The sequence below is a fragment of the Homarus americanus genome, unplaced genomic scaffold (assembly GCF_018991925.1).
Source record: "Homarus americanus isolate GMGI-L3 unplaced genomic scaffold, GMGI_Hamer_2.0 scaffold19318, whole genome shotgun sequence".
NCBI lineage: Eukaryota > Metazoa > Arthropoda > Malacostraca > Decapoda > Nephropidae > Homarus > Homarus americanus.
In genome coordinates, this window is record NW_024732238.1 from 80424 (window position 1) to 93409 (window position 12986).

At 43.7% G+C, this 12986-nt stretch overlaps 1 protein-coding gene across 1 annotated transcript; it reads right to left on the minus strand.

Annotated features, from left to right (window-relative positions):
- Positions 1-664: 664 nt before the first annotated feature.
- On the minus strand, positions 665-11094 carry LOC121868238 (sodium/bile acid cotransporter-like). The gene is made up of 11 exons (XM_042368552.1): positions 11021-11094; positions 7387-7543; positions 6935-7075; positions 6036-6179; positions 5508-5714; positions 4427-4601; positions 3691-3841; positions 2500-2614; positions 1694-1880; positions 1344-1465; positions 665-1213 (listed from the first exon to the last, which is right to left on the minus strand). Exons 2-11 carry the CDS (start codon positions 7498-7500, stop codon positions 1076-1078), a joined length of 1494 nt encoding a protein of 497 aa, XP_042224486.1. The 5' UTR covers positions 7501-7543; positions 11021-11094; the 3' UTR covers positions 665-1075.
- Between the last annotated feature and the right edge of the window lie 1892 nt (positions 11095-12986).

Sequence of the window (12986 nt, forward strand, 5' to 3'; positions counted from 1 at the left end):
CTACCACGCACCACCAGTACTTTACCTACAACACACCACCAGTACTTTACCTACCACGCACCACCAGTACTTTACCTACAACACACCACCAGTACTTTACCTACCACACACCAACAGTACTTTACCCATCACACACCACCAGTACTTTACCTACCACACACCACCAGTACTTTACCTACCACACACCACCAGTACTTTACCTACCACACACCACCAGTACTTTACCTACCACACACCACCAGTACTTTACCTACCACACACTACCATTACTTTACCTACCACACACTACCATTACTTTACCTACCACACACTACTAGTAATTACCACACACATCTCCACCACCACAACCATAGAAGGAAATAAAAAACACTAAATTATTATTGCATTTTTAAATAATTGTTTTGGATTTATAGAGTATAGGTTTATTTAGCATAATTTCACCCTGCCATTATAAATATTGCGAAAGTTGATGGTAAGAAAATTGTATATCACAGAATGCAATTAAACGGTATAATGTAAAAAAAAAAAAAAATTATATATATATATATATATATATATATATATATATATATATATATATATATATATATATATATATATATATATATATATATATATATATATATATATATATATATATATATATATATATATATATATCTACGAATGAACTTATCACAGATTTTATCAAAAATTATTTTAAGTTTGTTTTCCTCCAGCAACACAAAAACATCAAGTTATCGAACCAAGTGTCACTGTACTGTAGGTCGCGCGAGCACAAAAAACTATTATATGGAGATTTTAATAAACCTTACAAGTCTAGCTCGTCTAACTCACTGATAATTGTGTTCTACCTCGTCTACCTCACTGATAATCGTGATCTACCTCGTCTACCTCACTGATAATCGTGTTCTACCTGTTATTGACGAAGGTGGGGGATGTCTGCCATTATAGACTACTGAGACAGGGAGGTGGTACTGACGAGGGAAGGGATGGGGTACATCTGCCGCCACTCCGTGACTGTAAAAACGTTCGTGGCATTTTTCCAATACAGACCGTCCACCTTGTTGTCTCCTCATACGTCCTCCTCCCGCACGACAAGGCCGGGGTTGTCGATGCCTACGCTAGAAAAGTTGTTGGCGCCGTTCACCACCGTCGTGTTTGTTGAGTCGTAATGCTTGCGAGTGTCGTCTTTCTCTCCTTCTATTTGGTTCTGGAAAATTTCATAAGAGTCGTAATTACTTTGACCATTTATAATGCTGATAATTCGTAAACAAGTAATAATGTTGACCCCTAGATGACCACCCACTGCCCATAGGTGAGTTTGACAGCAGGGTACTGACCTCGGGTGAGTCGTGGGGAATGTGGTGACTCTTGATGCGGCGACTATACAGATAGATCTTGCGAGTAATGGCCATCAGCACCAGTGGGATGGGTGTCATGAGCACTGCAGCCGCTGGGTACACTGTGTGAGAGACAGTATGACACTTGAACCACTGCCTGCACACACACACACACACACACACACACACACACACACAAATATATAAATAGTTCTCATTATATTCATTGTTGTTTTGATGATGAGGATGTGAGTGTTGGAGGGTGAGGGTGCAAGTGCTGGAGGGTGAGGGTGTGAGTGTTGGAGGGTGAAGACGCGAGTGTTGGAGGGGAGGTTACGATTACAACATACCAATAGTAAGGTCCCCGGCAGGTTTCTCCAGGGTAAGCTTAAGAATGAAGAGGGCCACGGTAGCGTTTTGGATTCCCGTCTCTATACAGATGGCGGTACAGTCCCGGCCAGGCAGACGTAGGAGTTTGGCGAAGATTAATCCACTAAGGAACCCCAGCGCGGGCAGCCCGAACCCTGCGATAACCGTCTGCAAAGTGGTGTATGTGGAGGTTACAGAGGGCCTTTGGCTAGAGAGAGAGAGAGAGAGAGAGAGAGAGAGAGACGAGTGGAATTGGAAAGAAAACAGTTATATTCGCATTCTTCCTTTCCCTCCCTCCTCCTCTCGTATCCTTATCTATTACATTCTTCCCACCTCCTTCTCTTTTCTCCCTTCCCTCCTACACCGTCGTCACCGTAGTGAGGGAAGGTAGGAGGGTAGAATGAAGGTGAATATATAAAGATGGTTATGATTGGTCACTTCCGCTCATTGTGTGTGTGTGTGTGTGTGTGTGTGTGTTGAGATGAATCAAACAATCAGAGCAAGACAGAATTCGTAATACAGGATTTAAAAATAAGATGAATTTTATCACTGGAAGATTAAATAACCCCCAGCTTATTTCACCTGGTCACTAAACACCATAATGCTACCTGACGGGGAAGAGGGTGTTAGGTTAGGTTAGGTTAGGTATCTGTCTCCCGAGTGCTGATGGGGTGTCTGCATGTGGTTACTGTCTCTATCTTTCACACACACCCCCACTCCCCCTCACACACACCCCCACTCCACCTCACACACACCCCCACACCCCCTCACGCACACCTCCACTCACCGTAAAGTCAAAGAGGCTAAAGACGTAGACATTAGCGTAGACTCCGAAGGTAAATGTAAACAGTATGGAGAAGATTACCAACGGCGTCAACATTAGTTTCATCACCTTCGACACCCTGGGGAGATAATACTAGTTACCTGGGAGAGATATATTGATCACCCTGGGGAGATAATACTAGTTACCTGGGAGAGATATATTGATCACCCTGGGGAGATAATACTAGTTACCTGGGAGAGATATATTGATCACCCTGGGGAGATAATACTAGTTACCTGGGAGAGATATATTGATCACCCTGGGGAGATAATACTAGTTACCTGGGAGAGATATATTGATCACCCTGGGGAGATAATACTAGTTACCTGGGAGAGATATATTGATCACCCTGGGGAGATAATACTAATTACCTGGGAGAGATATATTGATCACCCTGGGGAGATAATACGAGTTACCTGGGGAGATATATTGATCACCTCACCCTGGGGAGATAATACTAGTTACCTGGGAGATATATTGATCACCCTGGGGAGATAATACTAGTTACCTGGGAGAGATATATTGATCACCCTGGGGAGATAATACTAGTTACCTGGGGGAGATATATTGATCACCCTGGGGAGATAATACTAGTTACCTGGGGGAGATATATTGATCACCCTGGGGAGATAATACTAGTTACCTGGGGGAGATATATTGATCACCCTGGGGAGATAATACTAGTTACCTGGGGGAGATATATTGATCACCCTGGGGAGATAATACTAGTTACCTGGGGGAGATATATTGATCACCCTGGGGAGATAATACTAGTTACCTGGGGGAGATATATTGATCACCCTGGGGAGATAATACTAGTTACCTGGGGGAGATATATTGATCACCCTGGGGAGATAATACTAGTTACCTGGGAGAGATATATTGATCACCCTGGGGAGATAATACTAGTTACCTGGGAGAGATATATTGATCACCCTGGGGAGATAATACTAGTTACCTGGGAGAGATATATTGATCACCCTGGGGAGATAATACTAGTTACCTGGGAGAGATATATTGATCACCCTGGGGAGATAATACTAGTTACCTGGGGGAGATATATTGATCACCCTGGGGAGAAATATTGGTCACCCTGGGGAGAAATATGAAAGACAGTGAGGAAGGATAAGTGGTAGAGTGGAGTGCGGTACTGACCTGGGCAAGAATCTCTGGATAAGTAGACCAACACAACATGGTATAGAGAGGCTGAGGACCAGTATAGTGATGTCCTTGTAAGGGATGATGAACTCTGCTTTGTCACCCATGATGTAGGGACCCACCATCAGCACCCACAGCGGCACAGCACCTGTCAGGAGGCAAGGGTAATGAGAGGTTGTTCCAGGTGACAAAAAATTCTTTGTTAGGTGTACAGTCAAAGGCAAAAGTCGTGTCGCGGTTTTGGCCGAAGATTAAATACAACTCATAAAACATTATGAGAGCACCCTACCACAAGGCAGAGCGCACCAAAAGTTTTAGCCATTCGGCATATGTTTTCACTAAATTTCACGACACGACTTTTGTCTCTGACTGTATAGTACCAGATATTCTACATCACACACTTGTTAATGGCAAACTTGTTGAAATGCATAATACTAGAAACTCTCAAGTCATCTTAAGAGTATTAAATTAAGTGAATGGTATGCTTTCGTTGGCGATTCTGTGCACACAGGTAAATCAGGTTGTGAATGTATAATATATAAAGAAAATGAGGCGAGTGTGTCAAACGTACAAAGACTGAACAATATACTTACGGGAGTCTACCTAGTTACAGAAAAAGAGCTGTGTGATTAGTATTAGGAGTCATGACCATGTTGATAGACTGACCAATGAAGCGTGTGAGAAAGGTGTAAAGGTTGAATAGTAAAGTGAAACATCCCTCCCTCCCTCTTACCGAAGGCGGCGACGGAGGAGATGAAGGTCATCATGATGGAGAGGTCGAGGGAGCCGCCCATAAGGTGGGTCCACATGTTAGAGCTGCCGCCCCCTGGGGAACACCCCACCAGGAAGAGTCCTAGCTGGGCCAGAGAGTTGCCTGGGAACGCTAACATGCCCAGTCCGAAGCCGAGCTGTCGAGTTAGTTTTGGTTAATTACTTAATGAAGGAGTAATAGTGAGTGGGTGGTGAGGGAGGGGGATGACAGTGATGGGGAGGATGGTGAAGGGGAGGATGGTTAGAGGGAGGGGGAGGACAGTGAGGTGGGAGGATGGTGATGGGAAGGATGGACAGTAATGGGGAGGATGGTCAGAGGGAAGGGGAGGACAGTAATGGGGGAGGATGGCATAGGACGAGGGGTGAGGATGGTGAGGGAGAGGATGGTGAGGGAGAGTATATTTGCCTGTCACATTAATATTATATAAATATTGGCTAAGGACATATATTCATTATATACATTATATCACCCAGACTATTGAGCATACAGCTACACTAAGCTTTGTTCTGTCACACCTCCGAGGGTGAACAGCCCAACTGAGCCCGTAAATATAAAGACTCAACCCTCAGTGTGTTGGTAGGCTGTTTAGATAATGTCCGTGTTGAAGTGTGGGTTACTCTCCAACCACCAGACTCAAGAGAGTACAGCCCAGTTCTCACCAGTTCACAGCCCGACATGATACCCTAAAGTCGTGTCGTGAGACCAGCTCTCCAGGCTGTACCTCTCAAATTATATCGGCTAATTACAAGATAATAGCTAGTGCTCATTAGTCTATCAATACCAAATAATTGTACAGACATTACTACCCAATATAACTAGAAAATCACCACTTGTGTTTACATTTAACCAAGGAAAAACGAGCGAAGAGAACAAAGGGTTAAGCCATCGTCGTCAAAGGGTTAAACCATCGTCGTCAAAGGGTTAAACCATCGTCGTCAAAGGGTTAAACCATCGTCGTCAAAGGGTTAAACCATCGTCGTCAAAAGGTTAAACCATCGTCGTCAAAGGGTTAAGTTAAACAGTGAAGGCCAAGTCATCTTACCAACGGCATGATGATATACTGACAGATCATGCCTATGATAGGACCGATAGGCTTCATCATGATGGTCTTGACTACCGAGAGGTCCATAGTGACGCCCATGATAGCGTAGAGGATAGCGATGAGGATGCCGAGGAGGACAGTGAAGAGATCACTCAAGTTCTGATAGGACAACAGCACCGTCATCTTCACCGTGACTTCCCCCACCATCTGAGGAGAGAACCACGAGGTGTATAATGTACGCCTGAATTATTAACATTTAGTAACCTTAATCTACCCTACGCTATCTTATCTTAGGTTAGGTTAGGTTCATCTTTGTTCCATATTTGTAGAAAAGTTATCAAGACTTTATAACTATCATCTCAATATAATAAGACATCACCAGCAGGTAAATAACGGTAAAATACAGCCAAGGACTCACTTAAGTACCTGACACTTAAGTCAACATGAGACGGCATACAAGGGTTACCGGAGAGAATAAATTAAACTATTTAAGAAAATAACATACAAAAACATCTGTTGGAAACTCACCACATTGTGATCATCATACAGCGACAACTTTATTTTGTTGTAGCCAATGAAGAGCGCGGAGACATTGAGGTTGCCAGTAAAAATGTAGTTGTCGTTGGGTTCCCCACGGCTCACAGCACTAGCCCACGTCACTGTTCCCACCATCTGTCACACACACACGTTATGACAAGCTTAGACTCAATTTAGTAATGACAAGTGATAGACACAGGTACTTAATCTAATTACAGTACATAAGATGCCTTCTGTGTGTGTCTGCATGCTATTTATGTATATCCCAGTTTTAAAGATAGAGAACTGAAATTTAGTGAAGAATCACGGGTGACCTAGGCCTAGGCACAAGCCTGTTTTTAGTCACTATCCTTTTTTTATCGAGGCTTCAGCTGCGTTCATGGTGGCTGCCGTTCCACCTGGTGCCTAATTAATTAACTGGAACAACTCTTGTTATTTATTTATTTATACACTTTCTCTGCAGTACTCTCCTATATTTTTGGCAGAGTATCTATTAACTCCACTAAAAAATCATATTTCCCCAGTTGGGTAACTTACCCCTAGATGGGAACTACTGGAGGGGGGGGGGGCGTTCACTGCCTCCGGTCCCTCCTGCCAGGTCAAGTCAAGTACAGTTTATAACCCATGAAGTGTTACTCTATTAATTGTCAAAAAGGTACAACAGATCGGTGACAATGGTGAAGGTTTATCTATCATGCCTTCAGTATACTGACACAGAGTTCTCTGATTATGTTGCTTCTCTCTCCCACCCACCCTCCTCCATCCTTTCCCTCCTCTCACTACCCCTTCTTCCCCATCTCCATCTCCCCTCTCCCTCCTTGGATAATGTATACAGTAGCTTTGCCCCCCCCCCCCCATATCCCCCTTCCCCACTCCCTTTTGTGTCTCACTTCATCACTGACGAAGGCGTCCACCCTTACGACGGAGGTCTGGTTGGAGTACCAGGTAAGGACGTGGTCAGTTCCCTCCACCACATGATGCAGCTCTTGGGGCTCCACCACCACACCAACACCTCGGTCCTCCTCCTCCTGCTGTAGGCGACAACACGTTGGTTAAGAAGCTCTTCGTGAAATAGACATAAAATACTTAATAAATTCATTACTCTTTTACTTTTTGCAACACCTGAAGATTCGCCTCCTCCAGTTTATTTCATCTGAAGATTAAGCACCCTAGCGCTAACCTAACCCCCTTAGGCAGGTAACGTAAACATTGGCCTGTTAATTTCTTATAAACATTTGTCACATTTAGGCTCGTAGTGGACGTGTATGCAGTAATTAATTTAAGATAATCAAAGATAAAGAAAGACTTACAACCTCTTCTTTCGGCCGTGCATCATACTTACTGTGTACTGGGCAGTGACAGCTCCAGCGGTCAGTGCTAACGACAGTACCAGCAGTAAACAGGACTGGTAGTGCCCCCAACAATATTGGGAGACGAAAACCAACATCCTTGCCATGACTTGAGGATCACAGGATACTTCTCGCCTCCTTTACAACCTCCTGTGGGATAATAATAATAATAATAATAATAATAATAATAATAATAATAATAATAATAATAAAGGAAGGTTGGAGAGGCAGGTAGGGAAGGAGGGAGAGACGGGGTGGGGGTAGCAGGGGGTTTACATAAGAACGAGGAAGTCGATAATAATGGAGGGAGGGAGGGAGCACATGAGGAGCTTTGTACCCATTGAAACTCTCTCTCTCAGTACATATTCATTATAAACTTAGTAAATATTAGGTCTTGGGTTAGGTTAGGTTAATAAGTACATACGGATGAAACAAACGCAGTCAGGAAATTTTTTTTAATTGGTTTAATATTCTATCCGATTCGAACACAAACGAAGAGTAACCACCACATCAACCACAAAACACTACAACTACAACAACATCAACCACAACAACATCAACCACCACAACATCAACCAGAACCACCACATCAGTTCCAGTACCTACAACAATGCCATCATCAACTCGACAATAGAGAGAGACTTCCGTGACGAATAAAATACTACTGCTGAGACAAGTTGATTGGTCCCCCTATACACCCTCCCAGTTTACCTCACTACCTACACCACCCTCCCAGTTTACCTCACTACCTACACCACCCTCCCAGTTTACCTCACTACCTACACCACCCTCCCAGTTTACCTCACTACCTACACCACCCTCCCAGTTTACCTCACTACCTACACCACCCTCCCAGTTTACCTCACTACCTACACTACCCTCCCAGTTTACCTCACTACCTACACTACCCTCCCAGTTTACCTCACTACCTACACCACCCTCCACCCTCACTACACACCACCTCCCAGTTTCACCTCCACAGCCCACACCCTCCCAGTTTACCCTCCCAGCTACCTACCACCACTCCCAGTTTACCTCACTACCCACCCCCAGTACTACTACCTACACCACCCACTCCACTACACCTCCCAGTTTACCTACCTACACCACCCTCCCAGTTTACCTCACTACCTACACTACCCTCCCAGTTTACCTCACTACCTACACCACTCTCCCAGTTTACCTCACTACCTACACTACCCTCCCAGTTTATCTCACTACCTACACTACCCTCCCGGTTTACCTCACTACCTACACCACCCTCCCAGTTTAACTCACTACCTACACTACCCTCCCAGTTTACCTCACTACCTACACTACCCTCCCAGTTTACCTCACTACCTACACTACCCTCCCAGTTTACCTCACTACCTACACTACCCTCCCAGTTTACCTCACTACCCACACTGTGGGAGTTAGTGAATATAAGTTGTTGACCAAGAGAGGCGTTGACTGTTTTGTTGATTGTGACGGAGATGGTGAGCCTGTAATTAATTTCAGCTGTAGTATAGTGCAATATATTTCCATTACTGGCACTGATAAGACCTTGGAGCGAGTCTGACCCAAGTGGCCCAGGGCTATAGCAAGCCCTGGCAAAATGCTGGCCAGACGAGATGTCCAGCCAAGCTGCTGGTGACTGTTAGTACTTAATCAGCAATAATTCCAGGGGGAGCAGTGCCTCAGATGTAACCATCCATAATTTTTGTTTAGCAGTAGTGTGCGAGGAGACTTCATTGGGGAGTTGTGCCACATTCACCCGGAGCCCTCCAACATTAGTTGCGAGACTTGTGGGCTCCGGCGAAATATCCCGACCAAGTTCTAAGTGAATTGACTAAGGTGGTAAATTTAAGTGCATTTAATAGTGAAACATTTCACTATAGCGTGTGGAGGAGGGTGTGGTACATGGTGTGTGGAGGAGGGTGTGGTACATGGTGTGTGGAGGAGAGTGTGGTACATGGTATGTGGAGGAGGGTGTGGTACATGGTGTGTGGATGAGGGTGTGGTACATGGTGTGTGGAGAAGGGTGTGGTACATGGTTTGTGGAGAAGGGTGTGGTACATGGTTTGTGGAGAAGGGTGTGGTACATGGTTTGTGGAGAAGGGTGTGGTACATGGTGTATGGTGATGTAGATCACGTGTGGGCTAAAGGTAGACCCAGGTAATCACGTAACTCCACTCACACAGCTGGATGGCTACAACAGCATTAGTAAACAGACTTAGCTGCGCCACCTTTACGTGGAAAGCGACGGGAGCGACAGAGCGAATGTCCTTGAGGCATGAAGGTGAAGACTGGCGGTCATGAGGGTTATAAAGAGAGTAACCAATCATCTATCTTCCTCCCACAAACATCAGTCAGTAAGGAAGGAAGGAAGGAAGGGTTTACACGTAGGTAAGGGTAGAAGTTTCCTTGAATAACTACTCGGGTCGTGTTCCGGGGTAATGGTTAGCCAGTGCAGTTGGCGAGTTGTCCGGTCTTCTCGGACTATTCCTTGACACTGGGTCATACAAATCGTTAACTTAGGGTGTGGTTGTTGTGTTGGCGACAGCTTCTACACCTTAAACAAATTCACGCCAAGGCGGCCCTAGGTCCGGCCATCCTCGTACACGAGGGGCAACCATTATTTTTGTGACGAATTATTGCCAAGTTTTCATGTCTTTTCAACTTGTTTTCTTATGTCTGTTTACTGTTGAATAATTTTACTACAACAACTTGATCATGTCAGTTAGATGTGATTCATGTTTCTTTTAAATACTTTTGTTATTGTCATTGTGAAATAATTGCGTCTATTATTGTGGGATATCATTCATCCAGGACTTGTTAGTGTGAGATATCGTTGATCCAGGATTTGTTATTGTGAGATTGCCATGCACCTTGATCGCAACGATCACGGTGACTTAACGTTTTCTAAACCCTACCTCACCCTCCACCATCACTATCACCTTACTAACTACAATGTGTTCGGGAAAAAAAATATACACAATGCCTTACAGGTTCCTTGTACTTTAACTGCATTTTCTGGTGGTTTATTTATTTACTTATCTCACGAAGATTAGGAACTCTTATTTTACCTGATTATTTACCAACGTAATTCTAAATGGAGGAATAGACAGACGGACGGACAGACAGACAGACAGATTTAGTCTCTCCCTGTAGTTAAGAGAAGCTGTAATTATAACAAGCGTCTAAAACACACAAGACTGTCTTCAGGAAGATTCTACTTGCAACCTAAATTTTCATGGAACACTCAGGCAGGATTGTCAGGAAAATTTAGACACACTACCTTCCAGATTGTCATGAAGATCGCGTGAATATGTGCATTACAATCTACACCATCTAACTTTGGCCTATTACCTGGTGGTGTGCGAGGCTTCCCACTAGTAACGAAGTGAACCCACAGGAGGCACTATACCAGGGCAATAGAGCGTATAATACAACTAATAACTTCCTACATACCTTATCTGTCGCCGTTCACATACGTATAATAACTCTCTCCCGGATCACTTCTTTATGCTCCTTTCAATTTCCCAGATTCATTCGTCGTGGAATACTAACGTAGCGATAATAGAAATGAAAGTCAAATTATACAGTACCTGTATATAATAATTACTTTAAAATATTAGTTCTTACCAGAGTAGCGTGTAAGTGGAGGAGAGAAGAACTGCGAACACCTCGGCGTCACTAGTGAAACTAACGGATGGAAATACTCAGGAGTCAGGGTTGCCAGTGCTAGGTTTGGTAGGACGGCGATCCCTCCAAATCCTCAAACCCCGCCCCAAAACCGCCAACTCCTTCCCCAAAACCCGCCAAAAATCGCCCAAAACCAACATTATCGGTAATATAATGTATTACGCTTAAAAGGACAGATAAAAGGTATAACAAAAATGGGAAACATTTTATTTAATCGCTAAAATAATCATTGACATCACACATAATTATACAGTACATGCACGCACTATTATACTGGAAATTATATAATATGAAATAAAAAAACATGAAAAATGTGCCCGTATCATCATTGGGTATGACTTTGCTTGGGAGATTGGTATCCCCGCATCCTCTGAGCAACGCTCTTATGCATTATGCAGAAGACCCGACAGCAGCACCTTTATCCACACCTCCTAAGATGTCCCCACACACAACGCTTCCGTGAAGCCTGCTGAACCACCACTCCATGACCCCCTGACGGAGACACGATGATCCTCCCCATACTGGCCAGATATTTTGTAAATAACATTGATTATGTGTTAAAGGAATATCCTTCCTTCCTTAGGCTTTAGTAAGCCCCTTTATAATATTTATACTGTATATACTTGTCACACTTGCCAGATGCTTCTGGTGTCATTGTACAGGGGTACCTAGTGACAGCACTAGGATCCCGCTTCCTCTATCAAGGAATAAACAATTGAAATTGAAAAAAAAAATGAAAAATGTGTAAACGTAATTAATGTATGTAAATTAGCGTACATGCCTAGTATCCAATACCCTACATTCTATATTATATAGAAATCCTAAGTTGTTTTATGCATCAATTAAGTCCACATATTCAAGTATCTTTACCAAGATCTATGGAATCAATATCCTGAGTAAAAAGTGACAACATAGCGTGTGTGAGTGTGAACGTATTGCAACGTATGTTTTGTCTTTGCATGAATGCACGGACAAGTAGGGCTTTTTCCCAAGCTTCTCTGTTGAATTCGGTTATCTTATTTTTTAGGAGGTTCATCTGTGAAAACACCCGTTCTACGGAGGCGCTACTGATGAGTAATGCCAACTACAAAGTAAACTGCCCGATGTCCTTGAAATCTTTCTCTCCCGAGGCATCCTGGTGGTCATGAACCGTCATCCAAAATTTATCCGACAGAAATTATTTCTTTGGGCCAGCTCATTCAACTTTGGTTACACCTGGAGCAATAGCGAGCCAAAGCGTCTCAAACAGTTGCAGAACCAGAGTGGTCGTGCTATGTGAAAAATGTCTGTCTCACACTATAAACTCAAGGTGAGGTGGCAACTTTTTCATTGTCTACGAAGCACACAGTTGCAAGGAATAACAAATGCACTTAATGCGGGTCACATGTGAGGTACAGGGAGAGGATGCTTTTGAAGAGTCCAAGTAGTGTAAAATTAAATTAAAGGGAGGGGACTTACTTATTGTCGGATGTATCTACAGATCCCCAAACTGTAGCCCACTAAATCAAAGGAATTTAAGAGCCTCAATAGACAACGCAGCGATGCTCAACCCTAGCCACCTCCTTTTCATGGGGGACTTTAACTATGGCGACATCGACTCGACTGGAGAAATGAGTTCACCCCAAATGACTCGAATAACCCTGTTACTCTTTTTGTAGAAACTCCTTGAGATAATTTTCTGTTCCTACATGTTAGAGGCCCGACACATTACAGATGGGAGCAAACACCCAAGCCACTAGACCTCAGCATAACAAACGAGGAGGGTATGGTGGCCAAACTGGAACACCTTGCTCCAGTTGGCACCAGTCACCATAGAGTGTTGTCATTCAGATTTAACTGTTACCTAGTCCAAGATAAGGCCAGGCCAAGGTGCAAATATTACAAGGGAAATTGCAACGGGATGAAG

Coding starts and splice junctions, on each gene's coding strand:
- LOC121868238 (XM_042368552.1), bottom strand. CDS start 7,500: ATGGCAAGGATGTTGGTTTTCGTCTCCCAATATTGTTGGGGGCACTAC. Junction 5,715..6,035: donor TGTATGATGATCACAATGTG/GTGAGTTTCCAA, acceptor TTCTCTCCTCAG/ATGGTGGGGGAAGTCACGGT. Junction 4,602..5,507: donor AGTATATCATCATGCCGTTG/GTAAGATGACTT, acceptor CTAACTCGACAG/CTCGGCTTCGGACTGGGCAT.